General features: G+C 40.3%; 1 protein-coding gene across 2 annotated transcripts in view; it reads right to left on the bottom strand.

Annotated features, from left to right (window-relative positions):
• Positions 1-4,826: 4,826 nt before the first annotated feature.
• Positions 4,827-23,146, bottom strand: part of GALNT18 (polypeptide N-acetylgalactosaminyltransferase 18) — a 389,972-nt gene continuing 371,652 nt past the window's right edge. The window contains exons 11-12 of one of the 2 annotated variants that reach the window (XM_029582567.1): positions 6,265-6,323; positions 5,126-5,261 (exon numbers count right to left, since the gene is read on the bottom strand). In XM_029582567.1, the coding sequence (XP_029438427.1) occupies position 5,261; positions 6,265-6,323 (60 nt within the window). In that variant the 3' untranslated portion in view covers positions 5,126-5,260. Of the gene's footprint in view, positions 5,262-6,264; positions 6,324-23,146 lie in introns of both variants that reach the window. The other variant, XM_029582566.1, reaches the window with a different exon arrangement.

Below are 23,146 nucleotides of genomic sequence, written 5' to 3'. Positions count from 1 at the left end.
ATTTGTAGCAAAACACGCTCACACCATCACCATAATAAAATCTACACCCTGCTATGGAAGTATAACAGTGTTTAGTATGGCGTGGTACAGATCCCATTTCTGGCCCATAAGCTACTAGTGGTCTGTTTCTTAACCTCTACCTGTGTAAAGCAATAAGTTGTGTTCCAGTAGTTAGTTTAAATTGGGCATTGTGCCTTTAAGTGTTGGTGATGTCACAGAATGATATCTAGGGATATAATGAAGAAGAGAACAGTAAGAGGTACTTCTTTGGCTCTATTTTTGAATTTCCAGTTTGTTTATTTTTTATTTTTTTTATTTTTTTGCTATTGTATGAGCTCCCTGAGGCAGAACCCAGCAGATACTCTATTATCAATGGAGGGAAATAAATGGAAAACTGTGCTCCTGGGCTTAAGGCCTACCTTCTTTTTGGGAGAGACCCTGGGAGGAATCAAGGCAATACCACCAAAGAGAACAACTTGTTTTGGAAGTCCCAACTCATGATTAGAGTAAGTGACTGATTTTGTATTGCAGACTGTGCTGGAATTTTGCCAGATGTTGTGGTGAAAGCTGTTGGTTTAAAAAAGCTTTGGACAAGTTCCTGGAGGAAAAGTCCATTAACTATTTATTATTAAGGTGGAGTTGCAGAAATCCACTGCTTATTCTTGGGATCCTGCCAGGTACTTGTGGCCTGGCTTGACCACTGTTGGAAACAGAAAGTGGCTTGATGGACCTTTGGTTTGACCCAGTATGGCAAGTCTTATGTTCTTATGAATTCTGTGTGCTGAGCAGATATGTGGAGCTGCTAAGGCTATTTAGATTTTTTTTTCTTTTTTTTTGCTACCGACCGGCAGCTTTGCTGGTGGAATAGGAACTTGTGAAGACATGGTTTCTTTTTGTATTTTAAATAGATTTGACAATATTGGAAATGTCAACTAAGCAGTTGACAAACAGCTCAGCAGGCTGAGCTCTGTTTCCATGGTTTGGGCTCACAAGCAATGGCAGTTCTAATGGGCCATTGTGCATATGAAGAACCAACAAAAATGAGGAGGTTCTCTGACCATTCGCATCGGGGAGTGGTCTCCCTGTCCAATAAAGAAGAGGGCCTTTGGAGCCTGATCCACTATACCAATTGCTCAACCAATTTCTTTTTCCTTTTGAACTCACAGACCAGTGCATGGAAGGATAGAAACCCCTCTGTACCTTGCTGGGGGATACAATGGTATAATAAAACAGAGTCATTTTCGGAGTACAGAACTGTGGATCTACAGACCTAGCACAATTCTTCTGCCCATAATGCATTGTGTGACCTTGAGAAAGTCACTGATCTGGTGCTGCAAATTGTTAGGTGTAAGCTCTATGAGGAAGGAGAAACCACATGCCCCCCAAACACCAATGGTTATATAAATAAAACGGTTTCATATTACCAGAGACTACCTGTGCAAATTAAAAACCCTATCAATTAATAGCACTTGTGAATGCAGGATTAAAGCCACTCACTCTTAAGGAACGGAGACCAAGGACTTGTAAATTCATGTTACAGAACATTCTAACAGCTATTACATTATCTGGTAAGGCTTCCCAATTTTCATTGTTGATTTTTTTTTTTTGCTTTTAAAATGCATCCATTCTTTTTACATTTTACAAATAATGGGAGACATTTTTCACTAAGCCACCTAAAGGCAAGCTATGTGCATACTTTCATAAACATTTATCTTGTACTGAATTTTTATTGTTGACACAACTCAATGGGAGCCAGGGTTGATATCCTGGCACTATGAGCCTTCAGTCACAAATACCTTGGAATTTTTTCCCTACTATACATATATGCTATAGTAGACAGTCCCTGCTCCATAAAGCTTACAATAGAGTTAGGGCAAATGTACAGGATACAAGAGACTATTATTACTCCTCTCACCTTTGGGCAAGGGCCAGATATTATTAGGGCTCCTTCTGAACCCTTGTAACCCTAAGCCCTGGAACTGGTCACTGAGTATCATGAGTGATGACCACAATTCCCTCCCTCCACCCTTCAGGGCTTTGAACACTGCTGCTGCGGGATCCCCAGTCCCAGCTGACCCAAGAGTGGAAGACCTGAGTCAGGAATCGCACCGGGGACTTCCCTAAATGGGGGGGCCAGCCTTATAGTGAATTTTTCAAGGGAAATTACCTGGCAAAAAAAAATGTTTGGTTGCACTCCAAGTGATGACCCAAGAACTCAATTATGGATCACCAAACTGAAAACGACAAGACAATTAGAAAAACAAAGAGTTTACAGACATAGGAAAATGCAAAAAAATGTTATACGCATGCTGTCCAACATTTGCATTTTCTTCTAAAGTCTGAATTAAAAGTGCCAGTTCTCCTCCTGCAAGCTTTTTTATGAGTACCATACCTCCTCAGAAAGTCATTATTTCTTTTTACAGTGGAACACTTAATAGGTTTCCTGTTACACTAGCCATTTCTACTGATGGATAAGACCTACTAAAACACCCAGAGGGTACATAAAAACTTGCCTTCAAACATTATATTTGAAATCATAAAGAATAATTATCCTTGTGGATTTCTACTTGCAGAGACATTTTCCTGAGTTCCTTCTTCCTTGTCGGTAACTTCTACCTAGAGATCTTCCAAAGTGAATAAAGTCAGTTTGATTACCCAGAACACTGGCCAAACATATAGGTCTTCTTACTGAACTGTTGAAAATTTGCCTGGAGATTCATAGAGAAGAAACTCAAACCCGAACACACTTCTATCTATGAAGGTATCCAGCTGCTGTTACACTGTGCCCTTAAAAAGCAGAAATGATTTTACAGTAGAAATATTTCCATCTTTATATTTTGCAGATCAGTACTATTCTAAAATTTAGACGGATAACCTAATAGTTATCGGACTAAATGGTCTACCCGGCTATATGTAGCCCTTATTCAGCTAAATTCTAGCCAGATAAGAAGGGGGCAGGCAGGAGGCATTCTGGGGAGGAGCAAAGTTAGCCGCATAACATAACTGATTTGGAGTTTGCAGGTTACCTTCTGCGGCTAACTCTGATCGGGCTGTAGGGCTGTCCTAAAGTTAGCTGATTAGACATAACCGGCTAACTTTAAGGTAGGCAGGTATATTCAGCGGTGCAGCCGCACTGCTGGATATATCCTGCTAGTTAGCCAGTTATACCCAACCAGTTAACTAGCACAGCCGCAGAATGGCTCAATATGGACCGCCTGACATTTAATTCAGGATGACAGCTGGAGTGTGCTATGAGCACATCTGTTTTAGATCAGTAGTTCTCAACCTGGTCCTCATGCAACTCTCAGCCAGTCTGGTTTTCAAGTTATCAAAAGTGAATATGTCTAAGATATATTTGCATGCACCGCATATGCAAACATGATTCATGCATATTCATTCCAAATATCCTGAAAGCCAGACTGGTCAGTTGATCACCTTTATCAGGGACACCCTAATAAAGGTGTTAAAATAAATCTGAAAGACTGGTGCATGGCATAGAATTATTAGATCTTGATTTATTATGACCATGCTTTTATCTTTTGCCTATAGAGACATGGACAAATTAATAAATATAGTCCAACTTGTAAGAAAAGTAATATAAAAATTCTTAAACTGAAAGTTGTCTAATAAGCCTGTTACTTCTATTTCTATGCATATACAGCATAGTTCTCTGCTTCAACGGCAGGGGAGAAGAAAAAACTGATACTTCACGCATATCCAGCATAGCTCCCTGCTTCAACGGCAGGGGAGAAGAAAAAAGGGTTCACACTCACAAAGCGGGGAGTAGCTGGCTTGTTACGGCGGTTACTACCCCAAACCAAATGTGCCTGATACTTCACTTTCGATGCATATCCAGCATGGCTCTCTGCTTCAACAGCATGGGAGAAGAATAAACTGATACCTCAAGCATATCCAGCATAGCTCCCTGCTTCAACGGTAGGGGAGAAGATAAACAACCAATAAGGGCTGTATAACATAGTCTGAGTAAAACAAATAAGCATGGGTGTAGCTTGCTTATTGCGGCGGTTACTACCCCTACTACCCCTAACTTATCAGCTAGATATTCACTTGGATGCAGCTCCATCACTGCTTTCTACATTAATGGTGGGGGTGGAAAGGAAATAGAACCAAGAGCTAAGAGAAACAGATAAGTATGAGAGAAAAAAGTGTGTGAAGCTTGCTGGGCAGACTTGATGGGCCATTTGGTCTTCTTCTGCCGTCATTTCTATGTTTCTATGTCTAGATGCAACGCTTACAATTTGAAATGCGGATTAACTTTAAATAAATCAAACTTTTACAAATAACTTTTATAAATCGAAAAGGACATAACATGACCCCAATGATGGTGCACCAAAAATCAAAATGATTTTCATTCTTTGAAAGTTTCCTGCACAATTTCCATCCTGTTCTGTTTCAGTCTCGTAAGTGTTATAGCCGGCAGGTTATGAATGCGATTATGCTTACAGCCCAACTTAACAACTAATTATATGATATTAACTCAGGCAGTGCTTTATTCAGCCATCGGGAACAGGAGCTGAATTCCAGGTTGCATCGTTAATACTGGTAAAACTGCTGCCATTGCGGCAATAATGCATCCTTTGAATTTAGAACAGCATGACCCCTTTCCTCCTGGACTTAAATAGTACTAAGATTTTTAGATTAACATGAAATAATATCAAGTTATGGCTGCTCCTTCTTCATTAAATAACCTTTTTAATAACCAACAGACCTGTTATAAATAAGTAAACCTTCTGCCAACATTCTGGTGCACTTGATTTTTTTTCTCCAATTACTCCTCTACTGTGAAATCAATGCAAGCATTTTTTTAATCAATAAAATTTTTATTGTCTCAGTTATAAATATTTTCCATTTGTTCCTTATTTACATTTGCAAAATAGTTTAAGATATTTTACTTTCACCCATCATTCAGCATCTTTCTAGAAACCCCCATGAAAATTTATCGTGAAAAAAAAAATTTTAGCCCACAAACCTGATCGTCCATACTCATTAATAATAATTAAAAAAAGACCCGCAAAAAATCCATACAGCAGGCAACATTGCGATATTTGCTACATAGTAGCATAAAGCTCAAGTGACGGATTGGCCTGGAATCTGTTATGATGCTAGCTCTTCAAGATATTGGTCATGCTCCAGTGCTGACCAGTGCATTTCTGAAGCACCAGCTGAAACCCAAATTCATTGTCACTGTTCTCCTGTAACTCCAGGCAGCGCTTGGATTTCCTGTTCTGGATTGGACCTCCCTATAAAAAGGACAAAAAAACCCCACAGGTTAGATTAATGGCTATCAATAGCAGACATATTCTTGTCATAGCCCTGACAGAATTCTACAAATCTGAGAATTCTACTGCAAACTTTGCTGCTGCCTGTGGTATCACAACCATGGGCCCTTTTCAGGATTGACCCAACAGCCGACAAAGACATCAGAAGAGCTGGGTATAAGGATAAGAAGGGGATGGGACAAAACAATTCTTCTTCTCATGCCCTTGACAACTGTCAAAGGCCAAATCTGAGAAAGGTCCATAGTCGTGTTCTCTTGTGAGGACATAGAACCGACCAGTGGATCCAAATTATATAAAATATACATATTGAATGGTGGAACAGTGTCATTAATTTGAGAAGAACTCAAAATACTTCACATGTAGAACAACAACACTGCATAAAACACCCCCAAAAAAGCTTTTATAGATAATCAGGGGAAATGTTCACATCCCAACAGCACCACAGCAACACCACTATGACTGTGTTCCATCCTGTTCAGACTAATATCTTAAATTAGCTTTGACATTTTTCAATAACATTCATTCATATTTTTGTGCTAGGCGCCTGGGTGTATCTGCTCTGTTCCCATCTGTGAAGCACAATACATCAATAACGCTACTTTAATCTGCCAGTAATGATAAAGTACAACTCCAGGTACAACTCATTCCAATTTTCACTAATGAGGCACCACCAATGCAACCAGGCTTCTAAGATTACATCTGAAGCCCTTTAAAATGAGGTTACAGCAAAGCATTTTCAGGGAGAGGCAATGGGCATAGATACTGGACACACAAAAGCTCAGCACATCTAATCTGCCCATGCCAGTCTTATTCAAGAATTATAAGCTCTATAAAGGTCCTGGAAAGAAATGTTTTGAAAATCACATTTTAAGAGGCAAATCATGTACAACAACTCAAAGTCTTAATGGCTCCATTAAACTTTTATCAAAGGCTTCAATTGATTAATCCAGTATTTAATACTCACTAATTACATTTTTGATTGCCAGTTTTGTTTAAATACTTGATTTTAATGAGTTTTGGATTCTGAAAGTTAAACAAACAAAAATTAAAAGTATAAATCACAAATGGTTTGATTTAAAGCACATGGGCTGCTGCCTGGGGAGGGGTTCCCATGTTGGAGGCTTCTAGGAATCAAGAACTTTGCTGACAAAATAATAGCATCTTGGTTTTTTTTTTCAATTTAAATTGAAACTTTATTATCCTCATGATGTGTACAGCGTACATCAGATGTATGCAGTGCTGCACGAAATCTGGCTGTGATGAGAGAGAGAGAGAGAGAGAGAGAGATGAGTCAGTTTACTATTTATATCAGTGTAACAGGGGAAACTTTAAACTCGAAGTGAGGGGCGGGGAAGGTTTGGGGGGGGGCAGTTTAAGATACACAGTTACAGGTACATACAGCACAGTACACACCTGTGAAGATTTGGTGTCATTAGGAGTGCTGAAAGTTAAAATAAAAGTAGATTTGTTGACTGTACTCTCTACCTAGTCCCTCTCTGTCTCTCAACACAAAATGCGATAAAAATATTTTCGGCCGGTACCACAAATTGCGGCAATAGCGCGAACTGAGATTGCAATTCATGGTAAATACCTTCAGATAAGAAATTTGCCTAGCCACACCCCCTTTTTTAACAATGCGGGTGCTATGCTTGCTATAAATTTAGCAAAATGATAAATCTAGGTCTTAGCTGGATAAGTGCCAATATTCGGATTTATCTGGTTAAATTAACTGGATAAGTTAGACCTGCTCAATAGTAGGTGTAAAGTTAGCCGGATAAGACATCACTAACTAGCAATTTTTATGGGGATAGTCAGCAGTATGGCCTTGCTACTGAATATCCCTTGTAAGTTAGCTGGATAAGTCACATGCTATTTAGATATGGCAGACTTCAGTGTGAAAGCTATGCAAAACAGGTACATAACTATGCAAATCAGCTCACTACCGATGAACGCATAGTTAAATATCGTGCGTTAAAATGTGTGAATGCAAAAGTATATCCATTACTGCAAGAAACTTAACCCACCTCTCGGTGGCACAGTTACGTTTATTTGCATTAATGTTAGCATTAGTGTTCTAACTTTCACACCCAATATTTGCATATGATTACCATTGGCCATTAGCACGAGATAATTAAAGCACAAAAATGGCCCAAATTATTGCAGTTTAGTACATCAGCCTCCTTATATGAAATTATGTTGCAAGAGAAAATATAAAAACACAAGGACGATGCATGTGCTTTATAGTCAGTCTTCTCCTTTGGCTACTGCATATGCCAAAACTGGTCTTCAGAATTGAGTGCCACCGCACATACCATCTGTAAAACAGGGCAATATTTTCTTGGGGTTTTTTTTTTGTTATTGTGTCAATGGCATCAGGCCTTGCCACACCGGGTGCCTGGTTGAAAGAGGTGGAAGTTTTTGGCTGCTAATTTCAGAGAACAAAAACATGAAGCCTAATACACAGCAGATGCCATCAGCTCTGAATATTCCGTAGGCTTTTTTTAAATGGAACTTCTATTAGCGAATATGAATGACAAGTCACGCCTTCATGCTCCAGAAAGCACAGCTGTGCAGTAGTTTCCTGCTATGATAATCACTGTGGCAACTTGTTTGCACGAAAAAAAACCTAAAAGAAAAGATGAAGTGTTGACTCTAGTCATAGCGGCAAATTCAAATAGGCCAAGCCATAGGAGAGAGGACCATTACAATGCAGGAAAGTGATGCTTTAACTCTACTCCTTGTGGTCCACATATCTCTATCTTTCAAGATAACCCACAAATGTAAATCAGCCTGGTTCTTCGATTACATTTATGCAAATAAACTTCCTGCATATTCATCACAGATCTCATGAAACCAGATTTGGTTGGGGGGGAAAAAAGGACTGGTGTTGAGAAGCAGTAGTCCCACGAGCATGGGGGGAATTTTGTAACATCGCAGCGTAAGTTACCCAGCCATTACGTGCCCAAGTTACACCAGGATTCAAATCTAACATGTGTGTGTAAGTCTGCTTTAAACTGCTAGAACTGCGCGCACACAATTACACCTATTTGGTGCACATGGTTTTGTCAAGAGAATCTATGCCCATTCATTTTAAAATAAAAAGTATTGCACACCCTGTCCAGATTCCAACTCCATCCCCTGGATTGCCTCTTCCTATGTGCATAGAAGGACATGCATGCAACGTGTATTCTCGTAATTTTGTATGTGCATCGGTCACACAATTTTCTCAAGGGTCATTTCTGCAGGAAAAGCACTACTTCACTCGCAGACGTTCCTTTGAAAACTACCCTCTTTATGACAAATTACAGCCGCAGCAGTAGTTCCCAAAAACCAATGCTTTCAAGATATCCACAAATGGATATTCATGATATAGGTGCAGTCACATATTTTGTTACCTTGAAAACCAAACCTATTTTGGGAGTTCTGAAGACATGGATTTGAAAACTAATGATTTATAGTAATGTATTAGACCACTATTTTCTAACTCTGTCCTGAAGGCATGCCTAACCAGTCTGATTTTCAGGATATGTTAGGATTTCCAGCCACGGGCGGCCACGGCTGGCCCCCCCTACCTCCATCCATGGCGTCGGGACCACCACTGGCATTCCCGCAGCAGCAGGCTGCTGACCTCTTCCTGCCTGGCTACCCCAGCGGATGACTTCCTTCCGCTCTCCACGGGGGGGAGCAATGGCTCTCGACATCCTCTTCGCGGCATCGAGCCGCACAGCACTTCCTGCTTCAGCTGCCTCCTTCCCTAGGCGCGCGGCTGTGACCCCCCCGGCTCTCTCTTAAAGGGCCAACATCATCTTAAACTATTTCAGCTGCCGGATGACGTCAGGGCTCAGGGACTATTAATAGGAGCCTCCTTCTTCCATTCTCTGACTTGACAACGAGTCTGCTCGCTTCTGTGAGTTGTCTGTGCTTCATTGTGCTCTTGCTCCTGCCTCCCCGAGTCCTGCCCCTGCCTGCCCGCCCTTCCGAGTCCTGTTCCTGCTGCTCTTCCTCAGCTTCTGGACGGATAACTGGCTCCTGACCTCGGACTGGCGATTGGCGATCCTCTGGCTTCTGACCTAGGACTGAACTTCGGCGACGTCTTTATCTTCCCAAGGGCCCACCTCAGTCCAGCCGGCCCTTGCTTCAGCTCGGCCTCGCCTCCCGACGGTGGGGACCTGTGGGAGTCCACTCCCTCAGGTAGTGTCAACTCCCCCTCGGGCAAAGGGTCCACAGCTCCTTGTCAAATACTACAGGATATCCATAACGAATATGCAAGATGTGTTTGCATACACTGGTTCTCCAATGTGTTAAAATATACTGTACCTCATGCATACTCTCTGCAGATATCCTGACAACAAGACTGGTTAGGTATGCCCCCAGGTCTGGGTTGGGACACGCAATCTTAAAGAAGCATTAATGGTTTATAATTAACCTACACAGAACTACTGAGAAAGTTCAGACTTATTTGCTGATAATGCGCTAGCATAGATCACGGTTTTGGCAGGACACCTAGACAGATGTACCATTTCCATGATAAAAAGGTCGGTAATATACCCATAAACATTTTCCAGCAAATTATTTCTCAACAAAAATTCATCCAACTTGGATTTATATTTATTTCCCTTACTACAGATAATCAGGCTTTCACCTCAATCAGTTGTCTGAATAGCCATGGTACAGGTACATGCCATATGATACATCGAAGTGAGCAAAGTCATAAATTATACAACACATTAACAAAGAGAGCATACAGCACTCTGAAGACAAAATACATTAGACATATTTACAGCAGAATATATGATTAACTACAGTTTTGCTTGGCCACTTCTTTACATCACGTCCTCGCTAATACTGTTTGGACCTAGAAATATCAAACACTTAATAAGGATCCTGTTTCTTTCTTATATTAATTTTACATTACCTTTCATTACAGTCAGTTTTCTCTTTTTATGGTAGAGCCCAAATTCTATATATGGTATTAATAATTTGGGCATCAATAGGTGAAAAGCATATGTAGTTCAAAAACCAGCAATAAAAAGTCTCCATCTGCCGAGAGTTTTACGAAAGACCTGGTAAGATTTTTCTTCCTAGCTATATTTCTGCTTGTTAAAAAATGTCTTTGTAGGCTGGAAACACATCTTTGGAACTGGAACATGAAGTGTCTGATCAATGATCTGTGCCTGAAGGTCAACGAGGAGAACAGATCTTACAGAGGCTGGTGGTATCTATCATAAAGGCACAGAGTGTAGCTGCCAAATCAAAGCAGCTTGGGCAGATCACTAGCCTATGGCTTCAGCTATTAGCTCAGATTGCTACAAGCACAGAACTATGATGGCAGGCTGCGAGCATCATCTAGTTTGCCCATGCTAACTATCTACCTCACTGGTGCAGACTCTGCCCGATTTCCAAGTTTACCTTCACTTCCCTATCACCAATAGTTCTCTGCACTTGTTCCATGCTGTCTTGAATTATTTTGGTTTTATTCCTCCCCCCCTCTCCACTAGGAGACTGTTCCATGCATCCATTACCCTTATTTTTTTTTTTTCCAAATGAAATAGCTTCTGTTCTCTTCCAACTTCATATTATGATTTCTTGCACCAGAACCCTTCCCACCCAACAAATTTGCTTCTTGTGCATTGAAATATTTGAATGTCTCTCCCTTCTCTCTTCAGGGACGGTCCTTAAATCTAACCTCACTGCATCATTTTTGTACTTCTCTGGGATCGCCTCTATCCTGGCTACATTCTTTTGGCTGTAGAGGCTCCAGAACTGGATACAACAATTCAGATGAGGCAGTCTCCCCATGATTTGTACCATACGTTTCTGAAACCCATAAGTCCATACAACCTTGAAATAACTTGGATACCCATTTGTCCCCCGATATCAGTCTTTATAAAAGCAATAAATTCTGCTCAAATTTGATAATTCCCATAACACTAAGAGCCAAATTAAAACTTTCAGGGAGGAGATTAAAATCCAGAACCACTAGGGTGGAAATCCATGGGCAGTACCTCAGATGCAGGCAGAACTCCAGAGAGTCAATATGTGGATGAGAGGATGGTAGAGGGAGGGGCTCCTAGTCTGACAGGATGGGCTCCACCTTAACCAGGAGAGAACCAGGCTGTGGGTGCTAAAAAATAAATTAAGAGATAGAACAGCTTTTAAACAGACGATGAGGGAAAGTTGACAGCTGCTGAAGAGCACAAAGCTCAGTGTGAGTTATCTTCTAAGGATACTGATAAATCAAAAATTCAGACTATCCTGATAGGGAAAGAATGATCAAAACTGAGGCTGCTCTTTTACTGAACCCACCTGAGCTGAAAAAATATAAAAGCACCCAAATTACTTGAATTAACTGCTAGTAACAAGCAAGAGGTTGGTAGGAACAAGAAACATAAAATGTAGTTGTCCCTGCAAATGCCACCAGTCTAAAAAATAAGATCGGTGAGTTACAATGACCCGGGCTTTCAAGAAAGCAGGGTGACAAGCACCTGTGATCTCCAGGGAATGGTAGGGTTTGTAGAGCTGAGTATCTGGTGTGGATGGCCAGAGAATTCAGGCCATACAGTCTTTTTCCCCCATCATGTTTCTATGTTTCTAGAATGCATTGTAATAACTGAAGATGCAGATGAAAAAAAAAAAGGATAACCAATAGGACACAATGACATCAGGGTATAAAATCTATTGAAATGACAGGGAAGATCAAACTGGATGTGGGGTATCACTATTTATTAATGAAGTTATGGAGTCAATCAGGATAAAAAAAAATTCTGCAGGATACAAACTGCACTCTGGAATCCATTTGGATAGAAATGTGTGTGAAAGGGAAAAATATAGAAGTGGGAGTATTCTACTATTTGCTTGACTAGTATGAGGCAGCAAATTGTGAAATGCTAACAGAAATTAGAACGCCTAATACAACTGGCAATACAATACTAATGGGAGATTTCAAATATTCCACGATTGATGGGTGTATGTCTCATCGGGGCATGCTAGGGAAGCAAAGTTTCTGGACACCATAAGTAACTGCTTCATGGAGCTCTTAGTATTGGAACAGACCAGAGAGGAAGCTACATTAGTGGATCACAGGAGCTGGTGCAAAGGGAAATGCTGCTGGGGCCGCTTGGTAATAGCAACCATATTAAAGTCAAATTTGACATAATCAGAGGGATAACATTTAAAAAATCTACTACAGAAGCATTTAACTTTAAAAAAGGAGACTATGATAAAATGAAGTTAGCTAGGAAGGAATTGAAAGGAGAGATTACAAAGATTAGTAGTCTGCATGAGGCATGGAAATTGTTAAAAAATACCACACATTAAAAAAGGTTGAAGGAAGACCAAATGACGGTCAGCAAGGTTAAATGGTGAGATGAAAGAGGCTATTAAAGCCAAAAAAAAAAGTATTTTATAAAAGTGGAGAGCAACAGAATCCTCCATCGACAGCAGGATGAATTGGCCATAACGCATAGGGTGGCGTCATGAGATGGTGCTGACAGAGTGAACGCTCAGAGCTCAATAAAGATTTTACTGAGAATGCACAGGAGTTCCAGAGTATGCACACTGCCTCGTGATCCTCTCAGTCTCTTCTATAGCTTAAACTTTAGTGAAGTAGTTGACTCTCCAGGCAGGAAGGCGGGTATTAAGTATGGCTAATTATTCTATGCTGTCCACAGAGAGCCCTGTTTACAAGAAGGCAAACTTGCTTTCTTGGTTGACATGCAGGCATGAATTAGCTACAACACATGGGGAGTCCCAAGCTGCGAGATGCACTGAGGAATAATAATGTAAGTCAAGGTGGAGAGAAGTCTACTGGGTGAACAGGCTGTGCAGAGCTGCTTGTCCAAAAGTACTGTCTCTTTGGGACAAGCTGTCCAGTCAGTAGTGGGACATAAAGGTGTGACCATGTAGCAGCTTTGCAAATGTCTTCAATAGAAGTGGCCCCAAGAAAAGCCATTGAAGTCACCGAGGCTCTGCCAGAGTCTATAAGCCAGCCAGCATGTAACAGTGTGCTATACAATCCTCTAACCATTTTTCATCTATGCATGCTAATCTCCTTCTAATGTTCTAAGACAAAATATCATTTGTACTTTATGATTTCAATTAAATGTACTGCATTATTTTCATTTTATCACTGTTCTCCAGAAATATGATTTTACAGTCTATAGGCAATGAACATTCTGTAGGCGTGTTTTAAAGGAGCCCTTTCTCTCTGAATCAAAGAGTAAAGGATTCCGGATGGTTTGACTATGCTTCAGGGATGAGAAATGCAGACATTGCAGAATCTGCCTGTGTTGTATAAAACATCTTTGGCACTGCCTCCTGCCTAATCTCTGAACACATGGATGTGTAGAAACAACACTCTCACTGGTGCATTCTTTTCTCTAGACATTCTTTTTGGTGTGTGCTCATTATATAGACCTGCACGTACGACTTTTAAATCAGAATAAAAAGACATAATGAACTGATCAAATCCTGCTCCTGTCACTCTTCTATATGCACTGACTATGCCCATCTGGCTAATGTGAAGTAAGCCGGACAAAGGATTCACCAGCCAGCCACCACCACCAGCCACCACCCTAGGGACCAACATCATCACAACGCAGACTCTTGCTGCATCCCTGCCTGTTCTCCTGTGTCCAAAGACTCTGACCTGAGACTGCTTTGCAAACAGACAGAAAAGGCCCAGCTGCTTCAACTGTCTGATTGCTGATCAGGTTGGTAAGAAACACAGACTAACTCCTAAATGCATTAAGGTCTGAGGTCTTAGGGATTAAATAGCCTGAAAGATTAAATACTCTTAGGGATTAAATAGCCTGAAATTGCTCTTCCTCATTAATCTTAGGGATTAAATAGCCTGAAATTTCTCTGCATTAAATCTGTGCGGAATTTTAGTTGGTTGATATGTTATACCTCTTTAGAAACTGTAAAATAACTGCATATAACTATTTAGAACGACTAAAGTATTTGCTATATATGTAGCATGTAATCAGTTATATTTAATTGATGAAATCCTGAGATAACTTAAAAATATGCTCAAGTACACCCATGGACACGCGTGTATGCACATGAATTTTACATCATGTGTGGAAATGCTTGCGCACTATATAAAATACACAAGTCTACCCAATATGTTCACTTATTAAAAAATGTGGCATGTGTTTTAAACATAGCCATATACATATATTTATTTAAAATTATTTTTAGACCGCCATATCCTATAATTTAGGCGGTTTACAGTTAAAAACATACATAATCAGCAGTTATCTGGCTAAGTGGTGACAAATACCTGGGTAAGTATCTTTAAGAAAGCTGGATAAGTAAAAGAAAAGCACTACCTAGTTGGATAATAAAAATAGATGGATAACCAGTGTTAGAAGACTTATCTGGCTACTTAGCGCTTTTTTAAAGTCTTATCTGGATAATTAGTGCACACCTGTTATATGCATATGTTTGTGCTCCTAATTTAAACATTTACAAAAGGAGATGCAAACTGCATATATCCTTACCATTTGTCTGCTTTGACGCATGTAAATCTTCCAATTTTATAACATGCACGTGTGAAGGAAATGACTAGTTTTACCAGTTAATTCACCAGTTTGCCCTGGTTCTTCAGCCTGAATTCCCCCAGTTTACCAAGATCGCCCACCTTTTCAGGATTTGACTGTAAAGAGTTTTATTCTGATAATACTTTAAAACAGGTGTATGTATATGTAAAGGTAACAACTGTACATGCGCCGCTTTTGCTGGTTATAAAATAGGAATTTCTGGGCCCTTTAGCCCTTCCCAGGATTTTCCCTGGCCCACCTTTGTTTTTTTGGTTTTTTTTTTTACAAAAGCACATTTATTTGTGCACCAGTACTTGCGCATGTATGGGTGAGGTTTCTACAATTACACTTCCTTCAACATGTGCTATTTGCACATGCGCATCTGCCTCTTTGTGCATGCACCTCTCTTTTAAAATTCACCTTTTAATAAATGACTTTAAATACTGAAAAACTTAAGCGTCCTTGTTCTAATAAAAACAACCTAAATAAACCCAATGAAATACATTTTTTTGTGATTTACAGAATCATCCCTACAATTCTGCAATTTCCCTGTGGTTTTATATGTTGAATAGTCATGTCTGCAGTTTGCTGTGTTGATAAGGAGTACAATTACATCTTTTTAGAATCTGTGCTGCAAAAATATTTTTAATACAGACAATGCGAAACATAACAGCAACGCATATGATCAAAACTGGAATATGAGCTATAGCCATGCAACTTCTATACAGCAACATTTTACATGGTTAATAATGTGCATAATGCATCCATAAAGTAACTGGATGCTAAACAAAATCCAGGCTAGTCACACATACTCTAGTGGAAAGGACATAGGCAGGGTTGGTGCTAGGGTCTACTGTCACCCTAGGCAATGATGTCATAGCATCACGTGCTCTCTCTTTCTCTCTCACAATTCCCGCCGACTGCAACACCTATCGTGCATGCATACCGTGTGAGTAACGACGACTGAAAACCTCCACTCTGCGCATGCCCGCTCTCACCTCTCCTCCACAACATTTGAAAATGCCGCTCTTGCATGTGTCACCAATGCTCCTCCCACTTCCAGCGCCCTAGGCCATCATCTAGTATGCCCACTCCTCCTGCCAGCCCTGTACATAGGAGGAGAGCGTTCTGGGTGTTGGATTAAGCCTGGGAACATGTGCTTGTCTACTTGAGAGGGTAGAGAATCAAAGAGGAAGACAACAAAATCAACTTGGATAAGGAACGATATCATATGGGGAAGCCAACCGTTTGCAATCGGAGCAGGAATAACTGAACGGGGCAACTAGTTTTTATCTGCCACTATTTACTATAATATTTCAATTGCCAAGGATTGATTTCTAGTTTTAAAAGGTTGGCACTGTATTTTAGATGGAAAAACCCACCTAACCCTTTCAAAAGTAAATAGATATCTTCCCCAGGGCTGATGAATTTGTTGTGCACTCCTACGATAATTGATATAAGAACATAAGAACATAAGAAAATGCCATACTGGGTCAGACCAAGGGTCCATCAAGCCCAGCATCCTGTTTCCAACAGTGGCCAATCCAGGCCATAAGAACCTGGCAAGTACCCAAAAACTAAGTCTATTCCATGTAACCATTGCTAATGGCAGTGGCTATTCTCTAAGTGAACCTAATAGCAGGTAATGGACTTCTCCTCCAAGAACTTATCCAATCCTTTTTTAAACACAGCTATACTACCTGCACGAACCACATTCTCTGGCAACAAATTCCAGAGTTTAATTGTGCGTTGAGTAAAAAAGAACTTTCTCCGATTAGTTTTAAATGTGCCCCATGCTAACTTCATGGAGTGTCCCCTAGTCCTTCTACTATCTGAAAGAGTAAATAACCGATTCACATCTACCCGTTCTAGACCTCTCATGATTTTAAAACACCTCTATCATATCCCCCCTCAGTCGTCTCTTCTCCAAGCTGAAAAGTCCTAATCTCTTTAGTCTTTCCTCATAGGGGAGTTGTTCCATTCCCCTTATCATTTTGGTAGCCCTTCTCTGTACCTTCTCCATCGCAATTATATCTTTTTTGAGATGCGGCGACCAGAATTGTACACAGTATTCAAGGTGCGGTCTCACCATGGAGCAATACAGAGGCATTATGACATTTTCCGTTTTATTCATCATTCCTTTTCTAATAATTCCCAACATTCTGTTTGCTTTTTTGACTGCCGCAGCACACTGAACCGACGATTTCAATGTGTTATCCACTATGACACCTAGATCTCTTTCTTGGGTTGTAGCACCTAATATGGAACCCAACATCGTGTAATTATAGCATGGGTTATTTTTCCCTATATGCATCACCTTGCACTTTTCCACATTAAATTTCATCTGCCATTTGGATGCCCAATTTTCCAGTCTCACAAGGTCTTCCTGCAATTTATCACAATCTGCTTGTGATTTAACTACTCTGCACAATTTTGTGTCATCTGCAAATTTGATTATCTCACTCGTCGTATTTCTTTCCAGATCATTTATAAATATATTGAACAGTAAGGGTCCCAATACAGATCCCTGAGGCACTCCACTGTCCACTCCCTTCCACTGAGAAAATTGCCCATTTAATCCTACTCTCTGTTTCCTGTCTTTTAGCCAGTTTGCAATCCACGAAAGGACATCGCCACCTATCCCATGACTTTTTACTTTTCCTAGAAGCCTCTCATGAGGAACTTTGTCAAACGCCTTCTGAAAATCCAAGTATACTATATCTACCGGTTCACCTTTATCCACATGTTTATTAACTCCTTCAAAAAAGTGAAGCAGATTTGTGAGGCAAGACTTGCCCTGGGTAAAGCCATGCTGACTTTGTTCCATTAAACCATGTCTTTCTATATGTTCTGTGATTTTGATGTTTAGAACACTTTCCACTATTTTTCCTGGCACTGAAGTCAGGCTAACCGGTCTGTAGTTTCCCGGATCGCCCCTGGAGCCCTTTTTAAATATTGGGGTTACATTTGCTATCCTCCAGTCTTCAGGTACAATGGATGATTTTAATGATAAGTTACAAATTTTTACTAATAGGTCTGAAATTTCATTTTTTAGTTCCTTCAGAACTCTGGGGTGTATACCATCCGGTCCAGGTGATTTACTACTCTTCAGTTTGTCAATCAGGCCTACCACATCTTCTAGGTTCACCGTGATTTGATTCAGTCCATCTGAATCATTACCCATGACATCTGTTAAGAGAAGGAGGAACATGCCCTGAACTACAGATTCAAAATCATGATGCAAGTAATTAGGCTAATAGTTATATTGCAAATACTGAAACATTCTAGGATTCCTATAAAACATTTCATACCAAACATGATCCTAGTACGCTTTACAACTGTAAGACGCCATCATTACGCGTGCACCTCTAAAATGGAAGTGGCAGCTATTTTTTATTTCTCAATACAACACGCGTGTCAGCTGAGCGAAGAACAAGGAAGAAACATTATTACTGAAACTTTAGAAGAGCTAAGACTAAATGGCCAATTTCAAATTGCTATAAATGAGAAACTCTGCTTTGAAGCAGACTGTGAATTTTGATTAAAGTCCTCGTAGCCCACAGAAACCTATAGCAAGGTGTTATTACTTCTTTGTGTAACATTTTCTGGCTTGCGGAGACAACTAATGAATATTTTGGTGACCATTGGGGAAGGGAGTCCAGACAATCCCTATTTATATTGTGCTTGGAAGAGAACCTGAACGTGAGTGGGGACTAATATATATCTTACTCCAGTCAGAAAAAGAACCAAGAATATTATGGGATTAGAAGTGTGCAAACTTTTTCAAAATATAAACAATTGACTAGATGAGCTTTTACGAAGAAAATCTAAAGTGGGCTTGAGAATCTGCTGTGGACCTAAAAGAATAATTCATAGCTGATTTTGTTAGATCTGTGGATTCGCTTTAGGTTTTATTCTCCTACACTGGGGAGCTCCAACAGATTTCCTCAGTGGTTCTGGGGAAAATTTCAAATCATTGGCAATCTTGAACCAGGCTAAAATCCACCTGGTTCTCATTAGATTGCAAATTGTTCACACATTTCTATAATGGAATAGTTCTACGTGGAGAGAAATAACTGATTGTAAGGATAGGATAGCATGCAAAGAACAGAAGCTGTTAATAGGGACTGTAAATCTATAAGATACAGGTAGCAGAGCATCACTGGCAGGATCAACCAGAATTCAAGGGATAATGGATGCCTTGCAAGATGCAATTCTAAAGCAACTACGGTAACTGAGACGCCCATTTATGGGGAAATAATGATGGACCTGTAGGGACTTTAATTTTCAGTTTTAATTTTATTTTTCTTAGGGACTTATCAGTGTTTATCATTTTATTCATGAGCCTCCTATGCAGGACCATATCAAAACCTTTGCTGAAATCAATGTTATTTACCAGGATTTCAGCAAAACCTTTGATATGGTCCCAAATAGGAGGCTCAGGATAAAAATGAGAAGCCTGGGAGTGTGTCCCAAGGTGATGGAATGGATTACAGACTGATGCCAGCGAGTGGTAGTAAAATGGAATTTGCTCTGAGGATGAGTAGGGTGATAAGTAGAGTGCCTCAAGTATCAGTTCTGGGGCTGGTTTCCTTGTTGGAAGTTAAAGTTTGTTTTTTTTTTGCAGATGGCACTAAGATCGGCAACAGAGTGGACACACCTGAAGGAGTAGAGAGAATGAGAAGCAATCTAAGAAAGCTTGAGGAGTCGTGCAGTAATCCAAAGGAGCTCTATGTGATAGTGGGGGGGGGGGGGGGGGGGGGGGAGGTGTGAAAGACTGATGTGCATGAAACAAGAGAGATCTCGAGGTGATAGTCTGATTTGGAGGTAGCAAAGCAATGTGGCAAGGAGTTGGCTCTAAGGCCAAAGGGATGCTGGCCTGCATAGAGAGAGGCATAAGCAGCAGGAAAAAGGTGATAATGCCCCTTTATGGGCCATTGGTGAGGAAAAGATGGAAAAGAAACTGTAGAACTAGAGATCATGTTATGAAACTCCAAGGGGATAGACTCAGGAACATCAGGAAATATTTCTTTATGGAAAGGTTGGTGGATACCCTGGGATTACCACTTCTGGGAATGAGCAACAGAGAATGGAGCTTCCCACAAGGATTTTCTGGATACTTCTACGTGACCTGGACTGGTCAATGTTGGAGACAGGATACTGGGCTTCATGGGTCTGACCTATCAGGCATTCCTTATGTTCTCTTCTACAAAAAAACCAAACAAAAACAATGTCCCTGTGCACTATTTTTTTTCTCTTCTGTTTTCTGCTTTGTTTTCCAAACGTTCCATCAGGCAAAATAAGATTGGCAGTTGGTATATTTATTTTAGACATTGATATGTATGAATATGTATGACATTGATTGTAAGCTTATCTATTCTGAAAACAATAAACAATTTGTTGTTAAAAAAAAAAAGAAGAATGGTCAAGGGTTTGGTTACTATAATTTAATTAAAAAAGAATATCATGTATTTGGGATGCAGAAATCCAAAGGGTACATACTATTTGAGAAAGGAAGAGCTGGAAACCAAACAGGAAAGGGTCTGGTGGTGGTGGGGAGGTAGGTGTGTCTTTATCTGATGTTCTGAATGTAGCCAGTGAGTGTGACAAAGTAGTGGGAAAGGCTAATAGCATGCGTCAATCCAGGAGAAAGAGTATCAACAGGCCTGTCAGGATGCCATATCTGGGAGTGCCAACGTGCCTTGTTAGTGGGTAGGGTGCCAACACGCTATGCTGTCACTGTAGTTGGCAGAAGACCTTCAGAGCTGTTACCACATAGCTTGTGGTTGCATCATCAGAGAGGGATTCCAGAGGACCAGCTGTGTCATTTGAAGGACACATGACTCCTCTCAAGGCTGACCCCCAACCCCTTACTGCCAAGGGCACCAGGACTGGCCTGGCAAAAGGCCTGGGTATCACTAGTGGGAAGAGGGATGTAATATTACCTTGATATAGATCTCTGGTGAGACTCCATCTTAAGTACTGTATGTAGTTGTGGAGACCACATTCACAAAAGAACATGGTGAGACCGCACCTTGAGCACTGTGTGCAATTCTGGTCGCCGCATCTCAAAAAATATATAATTGCACAGGAGAAGGTACAGAGAATGGTGACCAAAAAATGATAAAGGGGATGGAACAGCTCCCTAAGAGCAAAGGCTAAAGAGGTTAGGGCTGTTCTGCCTGGAGGGGGGATATGATAGAGGCCTTTAAATTTTTGAGAGGTCTAGAATGGGTAAATGTGAATTGGTTATTTACTTTTTTGGATAATAGAAGGACTAGGGGGCACTCCATGAAGTTAGCATGTGGTACATTTAAAACTAATCGGAGAAAATTCTTTTTCACTTGACGCACAATGAATCTCTGGAATTTGTTACCAGATTTGTGTACAAACGTACTCTATACAGAGTCTCTCTCTCTCTCTCAATGTATAAAATTTAATAAACTAGAAACTAAACTATTAATCAGTGTGCAAAGCAAAAAATAGAGCAGGGATGATAAATTTATTTTACCTTGTGGAAATTGCCTGTGTGATGAGGGAGCAGGGTAGTTAGCCTAACCATGCGCTATTTCCTCTACATTTATAGCAATTTGATAAATCTAGGGGTAAGTTAGGTGCCTATTTTCAGGTAAACGTAGGAGCCTAAGTTTTCATCTGAATATTCACCTAAATTTAGCGGCCTAAAGTTAGATATGCTATTCAGTCATTTAGATTTAGGATACTAAATTTAAGTGCCTAATGCTGAAAATCAGTGCTTCTACTATTACTACTTAATCTTAACTTTATTTCCCTGCCCTAACTCTGTCCCCTGTATCTGCCTACTTTTCATCATCCTAAATTTAGTATTCTAGTAAAACCAGGAGCCTACATTTAGGGAATCAGCATTAGTACATTTTCAAGAGAGCCAATTTAGGAACCTAACTCTCAGAGTTAGGTACCTAAATCCTCTGCAAATGGAGCCTGTAATTTCTAGAAGAGAAAAAGGGGAGGCATGATAAAAACATTCCAGGGGTAATTTCCAAAGGCACTCTCCTGGGTAAATACCTGTGCCCAATGGCCCGACTGAAAATTGCCCTCCTCAGATACGGCTAAAATTACACAGGGCTTACACAGCAGGCTTACTTGCGGCCTCGGTAAAAGGAGGCGATCCTATGTGCGTGTTTATGTTGGGGGACGAAAACGGCGCACGTACACAGGATTTCTAGAAATGCCCGTGCCGTTTTCCCTCCTCTTGGCCAGCTGTGCAGATGACGGGAAAATTAGGGAGGTGCTTTCAACACATGCACTTTGCACCTGCTTGTTTTCAACGGGGTTGCTCCCTTCTGAAAACCGGTGCAGTGCGTGCAGGCTGAAATAGTCCATGTATTCAGCGCACAATGTGGGGTATTGAAAATTGCCCCTCCGTTCAGCAAATATCTAGCAGGCTTCATGGAACGCGCCAGAAAATAGTATTTTCCATTGCTATGTCCCAGCACAAGGGGTCATTATATGCAGCTGAAGAGAGGAGAGATGAAACGAAATGTGAGAGGGTGGTGGACACCTGGGACATTGATTTGGTAGGAATCAAAATAGAGGTATTTATTTATTTATTTATTTAGACATTTTATATTCCGTCGTTCCAAATAAAGATCACGGCGGTTTACTAAAATAACATTCATACTATAAATCAACACAGCAGGGGTTAATATAAATCTACTATGTTGTTCTAATATATAATTAACTAAATGTCTATCACATCAGGCTAGTTTTATAGGAATTATTTAACAATTTTCACATGACTGTCAGAACTTCGTCTTAAGGTACTTACATTCTCTCATTAATTTATTACTCATTCTTTTATTATCTTTTGTCTTTCTTGTTGTTGTAGTTCTCTGCATTCTGATGTTTTTAAGTTAGGCTGTCTGCATTTTTTAATAGCCTTCCTTTCCGCTCACATTTAAGTCTCTTTCTTTCTGGTATCGTTAATATCTCAGGTAGAGAACTCCAAAGCTTTGGACCCGCTATGGAAGACACACACTCTCTTACTTGCGTCAGATGTGTACTCCGTACCATTGGCACACTCAGTAGTCCTTTATTTTGAGATCTTAGTGCTCAATGGGGTGTGCATGGTTGTAGTGTCGCGCCTATCACACCGGTGTTACTGGAGTGCATGAGTTTGAAAATTAACGTTAATACTTTATAATAGATTTGGGATTGTACTGGCAGCCGGCGTAGTGATATCAGCGAGGGAGTGATGTGATCAAATTTCCTTGTTCCTAATAAAAGTCTTGCTGAGGCATTTTGTAGTTAACTGTTATAGTTTTA

Source organism: Rhinatrema bivittatum, chromosome 17 (genome assembly GCF_901001135.1).
Source record: "Rhinatrema bivittatum chromosome 17, aRhiBiv1.1, whole genome shotgun sequence".
In the NCBI taxonomy this organism is placed as follows: Eukaryota; Metazoa; Chordata; class Amphibia; order Gymnophiona; family Rhinatrematidae; genus Rhinatrema; species Rhinatrema bivittatum.
Note: the sequence above shows the minus strand (reverse complement) of the source record. Positions and strands in the feature narration are given on the sequence as shown.